General features: G+C 35.4%; 2 protein-coding genes across 10 annotated transcripts; one reads left to right on the top strand and one right to left on the bottom strand.

Annotated features, from left to right (window-relative positions):
* Positions 1 to 2,501: 2,501 nt before the first annotated feature.
* On the top strand, positions 2,502 to 6,364 carry LOC112747405 (uncharacterized). Of its 7 annotated transcripts, none has more exons than XR_011873149.1 (4): positions 2,505 to 3,230; positions 3,324 to 3,489; positions 5,329 to 5,378; positions 5,980 to 6,364. XR_011873149.1 is itself a non-coding variant. In XM_025795406.3 (4 exons), the coding sequence occupies exons 1-4, from the start codon at positions 2,791 to 2,793 to the stop codon at positions 6,005 to 6,007; spliced, it is 624 nt and encodes a 207-aa protein (XP_025651191.1). In that variant the 5' UTR covers positions 2,519 to 2,790; the 3' UTR covers positions 6,008 to 6,364. The 7 variants fall into 7 exon arrangements, 3 of the variants coding, with proteins under 3 accessions (XP_025651199.1, XP_025651183.1, XP_025651191.1); XM_025795406.3 differs by having other exon boundaries at positions 2,519 to 3,170; XR_003174883.3 differs by lacking the exon at positions 5,980 to 6,364 and having other exon boundaries at positions 2,502 to 3,230; positions 5,329 to 5,518.
* A 585-nt stretch (positions 6,365 to 6,949) lies between these two features.
* LOC112747390 (meiotic recombination protein SPO11-2) lies at positions 6,950 to 11,509 on the bottom strand. 3 transcript variants are annotated; one of them, XM_072218571.1, is made up of 13 exons: positions 11,056 to 11,509; positions 9,906 to 9,953; positions 9,449 to 9,542; positions 9,273 to 9,356; positions 8,913 to 9,042; positions 8,686 to 8,823; positions 8,514 to 8,602; positions 8,279 to 8,407; positions 8,039 to 8,133; positions 7,906 to 7,968; positions 7,675 to 7,751; positions 7,444 to 7,571; positions 6,950 to 7,222 (listed from the first exon to the last, which is right to left on the bottom strand). In XM_072218571.1, the coding sequence occupies exons 3-13, from the start codon at positions 9,527 to 9,529 to the stop codon at positions 7,088 to 7,090; spliced, it is 1,149 nt and encodes a 382-aa protein (XP_072074672.1). In that variant the 5' UTR covers positions 9,530 to 9,542; positions 9,906 to 9,953; positions 11,056 to 11,509; the 3' UTR covers positions 6,950 to 7,087. The 3 variants fall into 3 exon arrangements, with proteins under 3 accessions (XP_072074672.1, XP_025651164.1, XP_072074673.1); XM_025795379.3 differs by lacking the exon at positions 9,906 to 9,953; XM_072218572.1 differs by lacking the exons at positions 6,950 to 7,222; positions 7,444 to 7,571; positions 7,675 to 7,751; positions 9,906 to 9,953 and having other exon boundaries at positions 7,902 to 7,968.
* Positions 11,510 to 11,783: the final 274 nt, after the last annotated feature.

Here is an 11,783-nt window from a genome sequence, read left to right as displayed (position 1 = left end):
AAATCAAATGATAAAGAGGTATTGGCAAGGTTTGGTGGTCAAAAATCTCTATCCTTATCACTAACCACAATATGAGAATTGGTAAGGATCAATCCCATTAAATCATCCTCTAACTAGTAGTAAAGTTAAATGAGCTATATCAATCCAAGTCCATAAGTCATAGCTCTCCACCAATTCAATTAGTGAGAACTAGAGTCAATGGCTACCAATCATCAATTACTTGGACATTAGTAACTCAAGAGTTCCTAAGTTACCATCCCAAGTCAAGAACATAAAATCCTACTCTAACATCCTTCCAAGCATTTTGTCAAACACTTGGTGGGTACAAAATAAAAGCATAGAAAAGCAATGAGAGATAATAGAACCTAAACAACTAATTGTAAGCATCAATAACACAAATAAAAGAAAGGAATCATAAATATGAAATACCTCAAATTACATTAAATCGAAAATCAAATCTAACATGAGAATTCATAAACTAAATTGGTAACATAAAGTAATCAATAAGGAAAATAAATAAACTAGAATGCTAGAACAAATAAAAATAGAAGAGAAACTAAATTGAAGGAACATTGAACTGGAATTCAGAAGAAATAAACCTAAAACTAAGAGAAATCCTAAAACCTAGAGAGAGGAGAGAGCCTCTCTCTCTAGAAACTACATCTAAAACCTAAATTGTGAATAATGAGAAGTGTGTCTGTGAATGGTTGATTCTGCTCCACGCCCAGCCTCTAATCTGTGTTTCCTGGGCCAAAAACTAGGTCCAAACTTAGCCCAAAATTGCTCCCAGCATTTTTTGTAATTTCTGCACGTGGCGCATGTCGCGCGTACGCGTGCACGCCGATGGTCTTCTGCACATGGTGCGTGTCCGCGTCAGGTACGCGTCCGCGTTGTTGTGGGATGCGCCAAGTTGCGCGTACGCGTCAGGTGTGCATGCGCGTCGATCCTTGCTGGTCACCTCCTTAGCTTCTTGTGTTTCTTCCATTTTTGCAAGCTTCCTTTCCATCTTCCAAGCCATTTCTGCCCTATAAAGCCTGAAAACACTTAATACACAGATCACGGCATCGAATGGTATAAAGGGGAATTAAAGATTGACAATTTAAAGGCTTGGGAAGAAAGTTTTCAATCATAGAGTAGAATTAGGAAGGTAAATATAAAACATGCGAATTTTATGAATAAATGTGAGAATAGTGGATAAAATCCACTCAATTAAGCATAAGATATACTACGAAATAGTGGTGCATCATGCAGCTAACTACAAAAGGCAGGACAAATGTTGATGGAAAAGAGAAAGAATTTTTATTGGACTCCTTGTGCCGCTCATTGCATTGATTTGATGCTTGGAGATTTTGAGAACAAGCTAGATCTTCACAAAGACACCATTGCCAAAGGAAGAAGGCTAACTACTTACATATATTCTAGGACTTCTCTAATTTTCCTTTTACAACAACACACCAAAGGAAGAGATTCGGTGAGACCAGATATGACATGATTTTGCTTCGTCTTACCTTACTTTTGGCAGTCTTAATGAGAAGAAGAATCCAATAATTAGAATGTTCATCTCGGATGAATGGAAGAAAAGCAAGTGCTCAAAGACAAGGGATGAAAAAAAACATTGAAAATATTATTTTGGATAAAACATTATCCATTGCTTGAGAGGTGCTTATTCTCTTCTTCATGTGCTCTGTATAGTGGATTCAGAGAAAAAGGCAGCTATAAGATATATGTATTCTGAAATTGATCGCGCTAAAAAAAGATTAAAGATGCTTTTCAAAGTGTTGAAGTAAGGCAATAAAACTAGTAATAAGTAAACAATTTTTCTCTCAGTTTTATCATTTAATTATTTACTAATTAGCTAATTGTCTAATTCACTATTTTTATGTTTTTCTTTAGTTAAAAACTTTTGTGGGATATTACTGATGCAAGATACAAGCAACTCTTTAGGTCTTTGCATGCTGCAAGCTATTATTTGGATCCACAAATTCATTATATTCCTAATTTTAAGGTTGAAAATGATGTTAATAAAGGACTTTATGATTGTTTAGATATATTTGTGGAAGATCCTGCACTCGTTACAATTGTTGATAGTCAACTTGAGAATTTCAAAAGTAAGGCTAAATTTTTTAGTAGAAATGTAGCCAAGAATGTAAGACCTCGGATTTTTATAAAATTAAATAATAAATTTGTTTATGATTTATTATATTTAATTAAGAGTATATTTAAAGAAATTTTATATATAAATTAAATAATTTTTTATTTATGATTTAAAATTTTAGTAATTAAATAATAATAATAAAAATTTTATATAATTTAATTTAAATAATTAAGTTTTTAACTTTATTTTATGATTATAAAAAAAATTAACTTTTATTATTACTAATTATTGAATTTGAGTATTTATTTAAAAATAAATTATACACTAATAATTAAATAATATTTTTATAAATATTATTATTAGATTAAATTTGAGTTTTAATTAATACTCTACTTAAACTCAAACCCTAGCCCTAATTTTTCTAACCCTAGCCGCCATAGCCCTTTTCCCAAAAATACAACACAACACTCATAGCTTCAGTGAACCAAAGAAAGAAAGAAGGAGGGGGGAAGAGAAGTGAGGGGGCAACAGAGAAGAACGGAGAGGGTGAAGGAAGGAGAAAAGGGGGAAGGAGAAATAGAGAGAGGGATCCGAGAGAGCAGAGGAAGAGGAGGAGGCGCCGCTGCCTCGCCGCCGCCGCCACCATCGCCACGCAGCCGCTATTTGGTAGTCATCACCGCCGAAGGGAAGAGGGAATGAGAGCCTGCCAAATAGAATGCCGAAAGGGAGAGGAGTTGTGTTCTGTTGTTGACGTCGCACCACCGTCATGCCGTCGTGCTGTGCAAAGTCACCGTCGTCGCCTCGAGCCTCGTCGTCGTCGTCCTTGGCGCGAGCCCTTGTTATCGTTGGTGAGGTCGAATCCACCGGCGGTTTTAGCTGAGGGAGAGGCAACACATGTAGGAGAGAGAACAGGGGGCTGTGTGGGAGCTCCGTCACTGCCCAGCCGCCGTCGCAGGAGGAACGTTTCGCCACCACGGTGCTCCGCCGCTGTCGAACATGCCGCCACTAGCCACGACCGTCATCGAAACCGAGACAGATTCATTGTGATGCTATTGCCGCTAGGACGGATGCCCGGGTCTGATTTCTATCCTTATGCTTCTGGGAGCCGACACCGGAGCTGTTCCTAATGATTCTGGTCGGATATCTTTTTCGATTCTAGGCTAGTTACATGTTTTACTATCTTTGCCATGCTTATTCTGATTCAATTTTTGTACATGTCCTTGTATAGGTTTCTTGAAGCTCTTTCGCCTAATGTAATTGCAATTTGTAATAACGTGGTCGCTATAAGAGGCGTCAAAGTTGCTGTTTTCGTGGGGTTAATGCTATCGCTGCTGCCATGGATTAAAAGGAAGGGGAATTGTCACGATAAGTTTATGCAAATTTGGCTAATCGAGGTAGGGGATTGTTTTAAAGTTAAAATATTTTGGGGTTGAATACCTAATGAGTTTAGTGGATTAATGCAAATAAATTAATTTATGTGCTTGAAATGATTTTATGCTGTGATTGAAGTTGTGGTTGAATTGATTATTGATTTGTCGGTTTTTTTTAGTTTCTGGCGAAAATGATTGAATATGTTGATTTTAAATCTTTGTTTGAAATCGGTTCTTATTGATTCTTAATGATGGATTTGGAAATGTTAATTTGAAATGTTGGTTTTGATTGAGTCGAGGTTAAAAAGAGGGGACCTGTGATGGGTGACAAACTCCAGTTTTTAGGGGAGATGCTGTTAGAATATTTCTAAAAATTTGAAGAAGTTTTGGTTGTAATTTCGAAAATGATTTTGATTTAAGTAACTTTAATAAAAGAAGTATGTTTTGAATGTTTTTAAAGATTATTAAGGAAAATTGGATTCTTATGATTTGGTTAACTTGTAGTTTTAAACTCATTTAATTTCTAATGATGAAAAGAGATTTGATTAACTAGCCAAATACTTTAAAATGGTAAATTGAGTATAAATTCAAGGGTTTGGGAATAGGAGAGTGAGTTTAAGATTTTTAATGAAATTGAACATAAAAGTTAAAAGGGAGAAAGTTATTTTAAGAAATATGGAGAAAAATGTGTGGTGTGATTTGGAGGCAAGTTTAGTGAGTTGTTTGAAGGTTGTCTTTGAAAATTGAGGTGTGATTCAGTGACAGCTAGTTTTGATTGAAGTCTGGTGATGATTCTGGTTAATTAGTCTGGTGATGATTCTGGTTAATTATAGTGATGTAGGGTGATAACTGTGATTGATGACGTTGGTTATGTTATTGATGACAAGATTGGTGATGAATGAGACATGATTGAGAATAATGTGGATATTGATGAATTATGATTGAAATATTCATATGGCTTATTTATTTGAATTATATGAGACACGAGCTTTTCTGGGTAGACGCAGTAGCTTGCCACCACTTGCTCTAGGTTGAGACTCGATACTCTGTTGACCCTCTGTCGCAAGATGTGACCGGGCATTTTAACTTCCCAGGTTCCCCCATGGGCATGCATATATATCAAATAATTGAGCTTGAAGTTTGACTCCATGGAATAATATATTTGAGCTTGGAATTTGACTCCATGGAATATTATATTTCAGCTTGGGGATGTGCACACAGAGGGACTATCCAATGGTTAGCTACCAAGACATGTCGGGTTGGCTGTATAACCGACAGATGAACTCATTAACCATAGGACAGGCATGCATCATATGCATTTGTATATTTTGATTGAGTGTGTATTTGTTTTGGTTTGCCTAATTGCTCTGCCATGTTTATCTACTACTTATTTTACTTACTGTACCTGAATCCTATCTGTGATTTTTTTGTTTGTCTTGTATGTGTATGTTTATCTGAGAGACCTTTTTGGTGGAGGTGTGATGAGGGTGGTTTCTGGTATGTGTCAATGAAAGTTGAGGCAGGTGGACTAGGTGTTGCCTGACTATTCTAATGTATGTATTATTTGGAAATGAGTGAGCGAGGTAAGTTGGATAGGAAGTCACTAGGCACGTCTTTGGTCCTTTTGTTTCTTTAAACTGTTCATCTTATTAATTTGTAAATTAAAGGAATTTCTTTAAATACCTTTTAAAGTAAGATTTTCACCAAACTTCTTCAAAAGGTTATTATTTCAAGGATAAACTGTTTTAAAATGAAATTAATTCTATTTGCAAGTATTTCTTTGCTTTGATGGTATTTCCGTCCCTACTGAGAATGTGTTGTTTGTTCTCACCCCCAATATCTTCCACCCTTTCACTGACACAGGTTCGAAGTCGCAGTTTGAAGCTGTGGGCGATTATTGACTTTATTTATGAGTTAAGTTACTTTCGTAGAGTTCTTTTGCTTGTTGCTTAAGATTTTTATTTTATACAGAGGGATAGGTGTTGTATCTGAGTTTTATTCTGATATATTTGTATAAGATTTATTATTATTAATAATTATGTGATTATTATTATTTGGTGATGTTTGATATATGATTTTTAATGAGTTGAAAATAATTTTCTGGCATTTTATTAAAGATTGAAACGCGATATCAAATTAAAGGCTCAATATTAAATAGTTAATAAGGATAATAGGTTAGTAACGCCTTACTTTTGGTACAATCATGACGTATTGGAAGTTGGGTTGTTACAAAAAATGCTCTCAAAACCAAAACACCCTCACAATGGTGGGATTCTTATGGAGATGAACATCCAAAACTTCAAAAGTTTGCTATCCATGTCTTGAGTTTGACTTGTAGTTCATCGGGATGTGAGCGCAATTGGAGTGTTTTTGAGATGGTAAATTTTTAATTTGATATTAGCTTAGGAATTTATTTTCTAAATTATAGAATTAGTTAATTATTCAATTCTATTATTTTTTAGTTAGTATATATTAATATATTAAATAAATACTTGTAAATTTTGATATTATTAGGTTCACAAGAAAAGAAAAAATCGTTTGAAGACAAACACAATGAATGATGTTGCTTTTGTGATGACCAATTAAAGATTGGCAAGGAAGAAGCCATCAAGAAACAGTGCTGACTATAGCTTTGAAGACTTGGATTCGGATGAAAAATGGATTGTGGAAGATGAAAATATGATGGAAAGTTTGGAGGAATTTGACACACAAAATGATGTCACTTAGCCCCTGAAGAAGATAGAGGTAAAGATGGGTTCTTTGATTGATTTGGAGATTCCTCTTTTTGATAATTATGCTTTTCAATAAGCTTCTCAACTTTCCTCCTAATAGAAATCAAAATGTTGGAGAATATGATAATCATAACGTTAATAAATTGCTTTAGTCTTTATATTTTTTAGTATGATGTTATATTATCTATTTTATATTTGTGATGTTGCATATTATTATTTTGAATTTCAGACTTGTGTTTAATTTATATTATTATCGTTGAACTTTACAAATGTTACATTTTGTTATATATTTATGCTACTTTAGCTTGATTTTATAATTATGTTATTATTTATGATAATTTTGTCAAATTTAAATTCTCATTTTTATTTAAATTACTTAATTTTATCATATTATATTACTCTTATAATTGATATTGATAAATTTATATATTTGATAAAATCTTACATTCAGTTTTACGATTTTACGCTCTACAATTTTTAATTATTTTTTCAATTCTATGTAAAATCTTAATTTTCGCTACCTTGATTCATAATCCTATTTTTAAAATTCAAAACCCTATCTTTTAAAAAGTTGTTCAAATTGGCCGGCGCTATACTTTCTCTTTTAGGACACAAGTAATTAGCTTCTAATCGCAATTTAGCCCACAACTTGATGACAAGGTCTTCTGTATTTCACTTGAGCTCCGAGTTGTGTGTTCGACCCTCATTTCGCTCTACTTACTGCCATTGGTTGAAAAGTTAGCTTACACTCATTAGGATGAAACCAGTCCTCTAACATGAATTGGATTAAATTTAGGAAAGTTGAACTTGTAATTTTTGCTGATTATCCGACTACAACGGTCTTGGTACCCTGCTTAGTGCTTATACATAAGAAATTACTATCTATGTCATTATATATAATCGGACTGAACAATCTTTTTAGCTATGTACTTCCCCAAATAATCATACCCATGAAAGTATAGGGCCTCGATTTCAGCTCGCCTACCACTCTGGACCATTAAGGCCACCTCATCTCTGTAATTCCCCTGTTAAAAAGAAAAAAAAAAGCATTCTGTAATTGGAAAATTCTCTAGTTAACCTTCTTAAAAGGAAAATGGCTGTGTAGGTTTGGTGTACGATTATATTCAATATAGTTCTTGTCCAAGGAAGTCTCCTGCTTAGTTATGTAATATATGAGATATAAGATACCAACCTATAGATCAAGTAATATGTGCTATATTTCAGAAATTCTTGGTGGTTTCTTTACCTGTAAGATTCCGGAGGACATCAAGCTTTGAGCAATTTGAAGATCCTTTGGCTTTAATGGAACCAAAGATTCGTCAGGCAACATCTCTAGATCTTGCCCCCGTAAGCCTAACCATTTCACATTGCACGCTAGATCGTACCAAAAAGAAAATTAATTTTGGGCATAAGTTTCATCATCCAAACATACTGGAGCCTGTTCTCTGTGGTAAAATGAGATCATAAAATTAATTACCGTATCTGTATGCCTCTAGGCCCATTGTAACACTTCCAAATTTGAAGGTGCACAAAATAGCTAATCCAGCAGGATTCCTTCAAAGATTTAAATGTTGATTGGGTAAGGTGATATAAACAACAATAAATCAACAACATTAATAAAAGGGTGCAAACCAATAGAATGTCTATTCTGACAGGAAAAAAAAAAAAAAAAACTCTATTTCAGGAGAGGTTTTTTGCAGGGTCTTACCAATCCACCAAAGCTAAAATTGGCAAGTCAGGAAATGTTCGATGGATTCGATGAAGAAGAACTCTGCATTCAACTTCAGAATTTTAGGTACAAGTAATCACACAAATGGATTGAGTCTTTCATATAACAGTACCTCGTTGCCATATCTGGATAACCTTTAGCTGTGACAAGAATGCTTGGAATTTGATTAAAAATTTGATCCTCAGCAAGCCGCTGAAATATTGCATGCTAAACAGAACGATATTCTTGAATCAAACTTTCTACCTTTGGGGGGGGCAGGGGGATAAATGGAACCTGTTCAAGTAGCACAATGCAATTGGACAATGAAACTAAAGAAATCTAAGTAACCCTACATTACCACCAAGAAACCTACCTTCTCCACAATTATAATGTATCTAGCATCAGTATCTAGAATCAAGTTTTCTAACAAATTCACGTCTCCCGGAATTGTATGTGCAGAAGATCCGCATACAGAGCAATCAACAACCTCTTTGCCCGGCTCCTATGCAGGAAAAATTGGAAACTAGATATCCGTAAATTTGCAGTAGCATTTTAATTGAACAGTTGAGACCTGTACAAGTAAGGAGTCAGTGAAACTGTTGAGGAACCTGAAAAGTAAGGCGGCCGGCTACTAAACCTCGACTAGATGCCATGATTCCGAGACTGTATCGGCTGCACCTAAGCAATGCCACGACATCTATGGCATGCAGATCGATAATTTCATTTGCATTCAAAACACCAAGAGATCTGAAACTCAAAGCAAAATGAGAGTGATAAAACCTTGGATTGTCCTGTTGACATCTATCTGAGAAGGAAACAGATGTGGCGAATCGCACAGAAGCTTGTAGTATAGCTCCCTCTGCGTGACACGCTTTTCCTGAAGCAATATCTGATAGCACAACTCCATCACCTTCCACACTGCAAGCAAAATGAGTTATAGTGAGCTCAATTGAAAAAATAAATTGTTAAAACATAAAATCAAAATATGAAGAAAAGAAAAAAAAGACCTCTAACGAAGGCCTTTGCTGCATTAGGCCTCATCAAGGACCTCGAAGAAACAGAATGGGAGAGGAAAACACATGATAGGTCGGTCATCAAGCTATGATTTACTCGGCTGTTGCAAAATTTTCTCTGAATCTGTTCACGTATTAGGATTGATAACCTGAGATTAGCAACCTATTTGCTTCATGATTAAATAACAATTAAAAGTGGAATCGCTGAAACTTTCAGTTTGCAAACCATTGATTAGAATGCATTCAGCTCAACAAAATCAAACAATGGTATCAACGTTCAACTAAGCAACTCGTTGAAATAGATTTAGCAAATTAATAAGGAAATGGAGACAGATTATGAAAGTAAGTGTATACCAGAGGCAAATCTGAGATGGCGGGGTTTGATGCATTCAAATTCTTGAGAAAATTGAGCACTGAAACTTCAATTCTAGCTCGGACCTACAGTCATTGCATGTATCATCAAGATGAAAAAGGTGCCATCAGAATCGGAGAAAAAAGAGGACGGATGATGTAAAGAATAATCTATATACCTGAGCACTAGGGACGATCTCAGCATAACAAAGCTCTTGATCAGAGAAGAACTTCAGCATTGGATTCCGAAGATCTTCCATCGGATTCCAGAGCCTGAAATATCTAAAATTAGAATTGGCGCCAAAATGCCTAATGTGCTAGGTGGAAAGAAATCAAGGTTTTGAAAATCGGACCGCTCATTGAACCGTTTTAATTACTGGTTCATTGGTTCAACCGAAACAACCGTTTTAAAATAAAACACTTCTATAAAAATTCAATGAATAAAGCAACTGGTTTTAAACACTCTTCTACTGCATTTTTTTACTTCAAAAGGGGGTCATAAACAACTAGTTCTATGAATAAACAAACTACAATGATATGCAATGCCAAAAATAGGCCAATGATGAAATAATAAAGGGTTTCTCTCTTCAATTCTATGTTCAAGCTTGTAGCAGACCAGAATCAACAGAGTAATACCATATAAATAGTCTTCCTTCTTAAGTCTTATATACCTCAAAGAATTTCCTACAAAATGAAAATTGAACACAACACACAGCCTTAAAACAAAAACCAAACTAAACTCAGAAATCAATCACCTCTTCCAAGCACAGCCTTAAAACAAAATAGAACAACATTCAGAGTATGAGCATTGATCACAAAATTGATTTCTGAAGCGAAACAAAAACAGCAGAACAACATTCAGAGTTTGAGCATCGATCACAAAAAATTGATTTCTGAAACAAAACAAACACAGCAAAACCAACAGAACAGCATTCAGAGTTTGAGCACTGATCACAGAAAATTGATTTCTGAAACAAAACAAACAATCAACAAAACATTGAAAACAGAATTTTTTTTCCTTCAGAAGAAGAAAACAATGAAAACATGAAGCATATAATAAATCAATGATCACCAATATCCAGCAATAATCTCAAAGACAACAATAAATACACAACAACAATTTAGCAAATAAACAAGAATAAGACCTCAATAGAAAATCCAACAAATTAAATCGCAGTAACCCAACAATTTAGCAAATTAAAACAACAGCAGCCCAAAAATTTAGCAAATTATCAACTTAACAAGTTCAAGAACAGAAAATCACAACAAAAACAAAAAAAAATAAAAATAACAGAAGAACAACAGAACAACAACACAAGAACAATTAGCAAATTAACAAGTTCACAATAACAGTTAAAATTTACCAGAAGAACACTAATACAAGTGGAATCATCACGCTAATATGTTTTCTGCAAAGATACTATTTGTGCAGATAAAATTTCCTAATTACTAAGATCCAATTATTCTAATTTCACATGCAATCAACTTATTAAGTTTATAAAAGCTAGAAATTATAAAACCAACCAGAAATATGGTTAAAGCATTTCATCAAACATGTTGAGTGCGGTAAAATTAAAACGAAATAAGAGAATTCAAAGCTTAATATCAATGTGATAGAGAAGAGACCATAAGTATTGTATACTTTAATTCAGTTTACGAAAAAAATCCAATCCACTACCAAATCAAATAGTTACTTATTGTAATAGAAATCAGAAGTTGCAGAGTTTGAAGTAGAGTATTGGTGTTGTGTGAGTGTATTGTCTGGTGGCGGATTTAGGGAACTCACGGCCGCGACAAAAGAGAGCAGTTCGACGGCTAGGTGGAGCGCGCGGGTTGGGCAGAGTTTGAAGCAGAGCAACGTGGCTTCCAGACGAAAATGCGAACTCGAACGGTGAACGGCGAGTGAACGCGAACGGTGAATGCCGAGCGAACGTGAACGGCGAATAACGGGAACGAAGACGATGGCTGAACGAAGACGCGAACGTGAACGGCAAATAAACGGCGGCGGAAACGCGGCTGAGCAGACAAAGACGACGGACGCCGAGCTCGAGGAAGCAGCTGCAATCGGTGACAGCGAACAGGGTTGGAAGACTTGGAGCACGACGGAAGCTAGATAGACGGACGGACGGCGAACTTTGAATGCGACGGACTCGGCAGTATGCCACTCCTTGCGGCGGTGGTGTAGGCTTACAGTGCTAGGGTTTCTTGGCTGAGTTTCTGTGAGAAAGAAAGACAGAAATGGAGAAAGAAATAGGAGCTTCCGTTTTTGTGTAAACCGGTCGGGTCTGGTCGGTCCGACCGGACGGTTCCAACAGTTTTTCACCGGTTTCTAATAAACGATTTTACATGCCTAAAGACTGATAATGTTGCCGGTTCATCATTAGACCGGTCCGATTCAATTTCTAAAATCATGAAAGAAATCGTAAACATTTTCTTCACATGGGAATTTTTTTATAAAACGAAAATTACAATTGTATCCTTCCTTTTAAAATGGAAAGACCTGACAGGTATCAT

This window comes from Arachis hypogaea, chromosome 2 (assembly GCF_003086295.3).
Source record: "Arachis hypogaea cultivar Tifrunner chromosome 2, arahy.Tifrunner.gnm2.J5K5, whole genome shotgun sequence".
In the NCBI taxonomy this organism is placed as follows: domain Eukaryota; kingdom Viridiplantae; phylum Streptophyta; class Magnoliopsida; order Fabales; family Fabaceae; genus Arachis; species Arachis hypogaea.
The sequence above is the reverse complement of the archived record's forward strand: the minus strand, read 5'-3'. Positions and strand labels throughout refer to the sequence as shown.

Coding starts and splice junctions, on each gene's coding strand:
- LOC112747405 (XM_025795398.3), top strand. CDS start 2,791: ATGAGAGCCTGCCAAATAGAATGCCGAAAGGGAGAGGAGTTGTGTTCT. Junction 3,171..3,323: donor CCGCTAGGACGGATGCCCGG/GTCTGATTTCTA, acceptor GTCCTTGTATAG/GTTTCTTGAAGCTCTTTCGC. Junction 3,490..5,328: donor TGCAAATTTGGCTAATCGAG/GTAGGGGATTGT, acceptor TCACTGACACAG/GTTCGAAGTCGCAGTTTGAA.
- LOC112747390 (XM_072218571.1), bottom strand. CDS start 9,529: ATGGAAGATCTTCGGAATCCAATGCTGAAGTTCTTCTCTGATCAAGAG. Junction 9,357..9,448: donor AGATCGTCCCTAGTGCTCAG/GTATATAGATTA, acceptor CAATGACTGTAG/GTCCGAGCTAGAATTGAAGT. Junction 7,969..8,038: donor TATCCAGATATGGCAACGAG/GTACTGTTATAT, acceptor AGTTGAATGCAG/AGTTCTTCTTCATCGAATCC.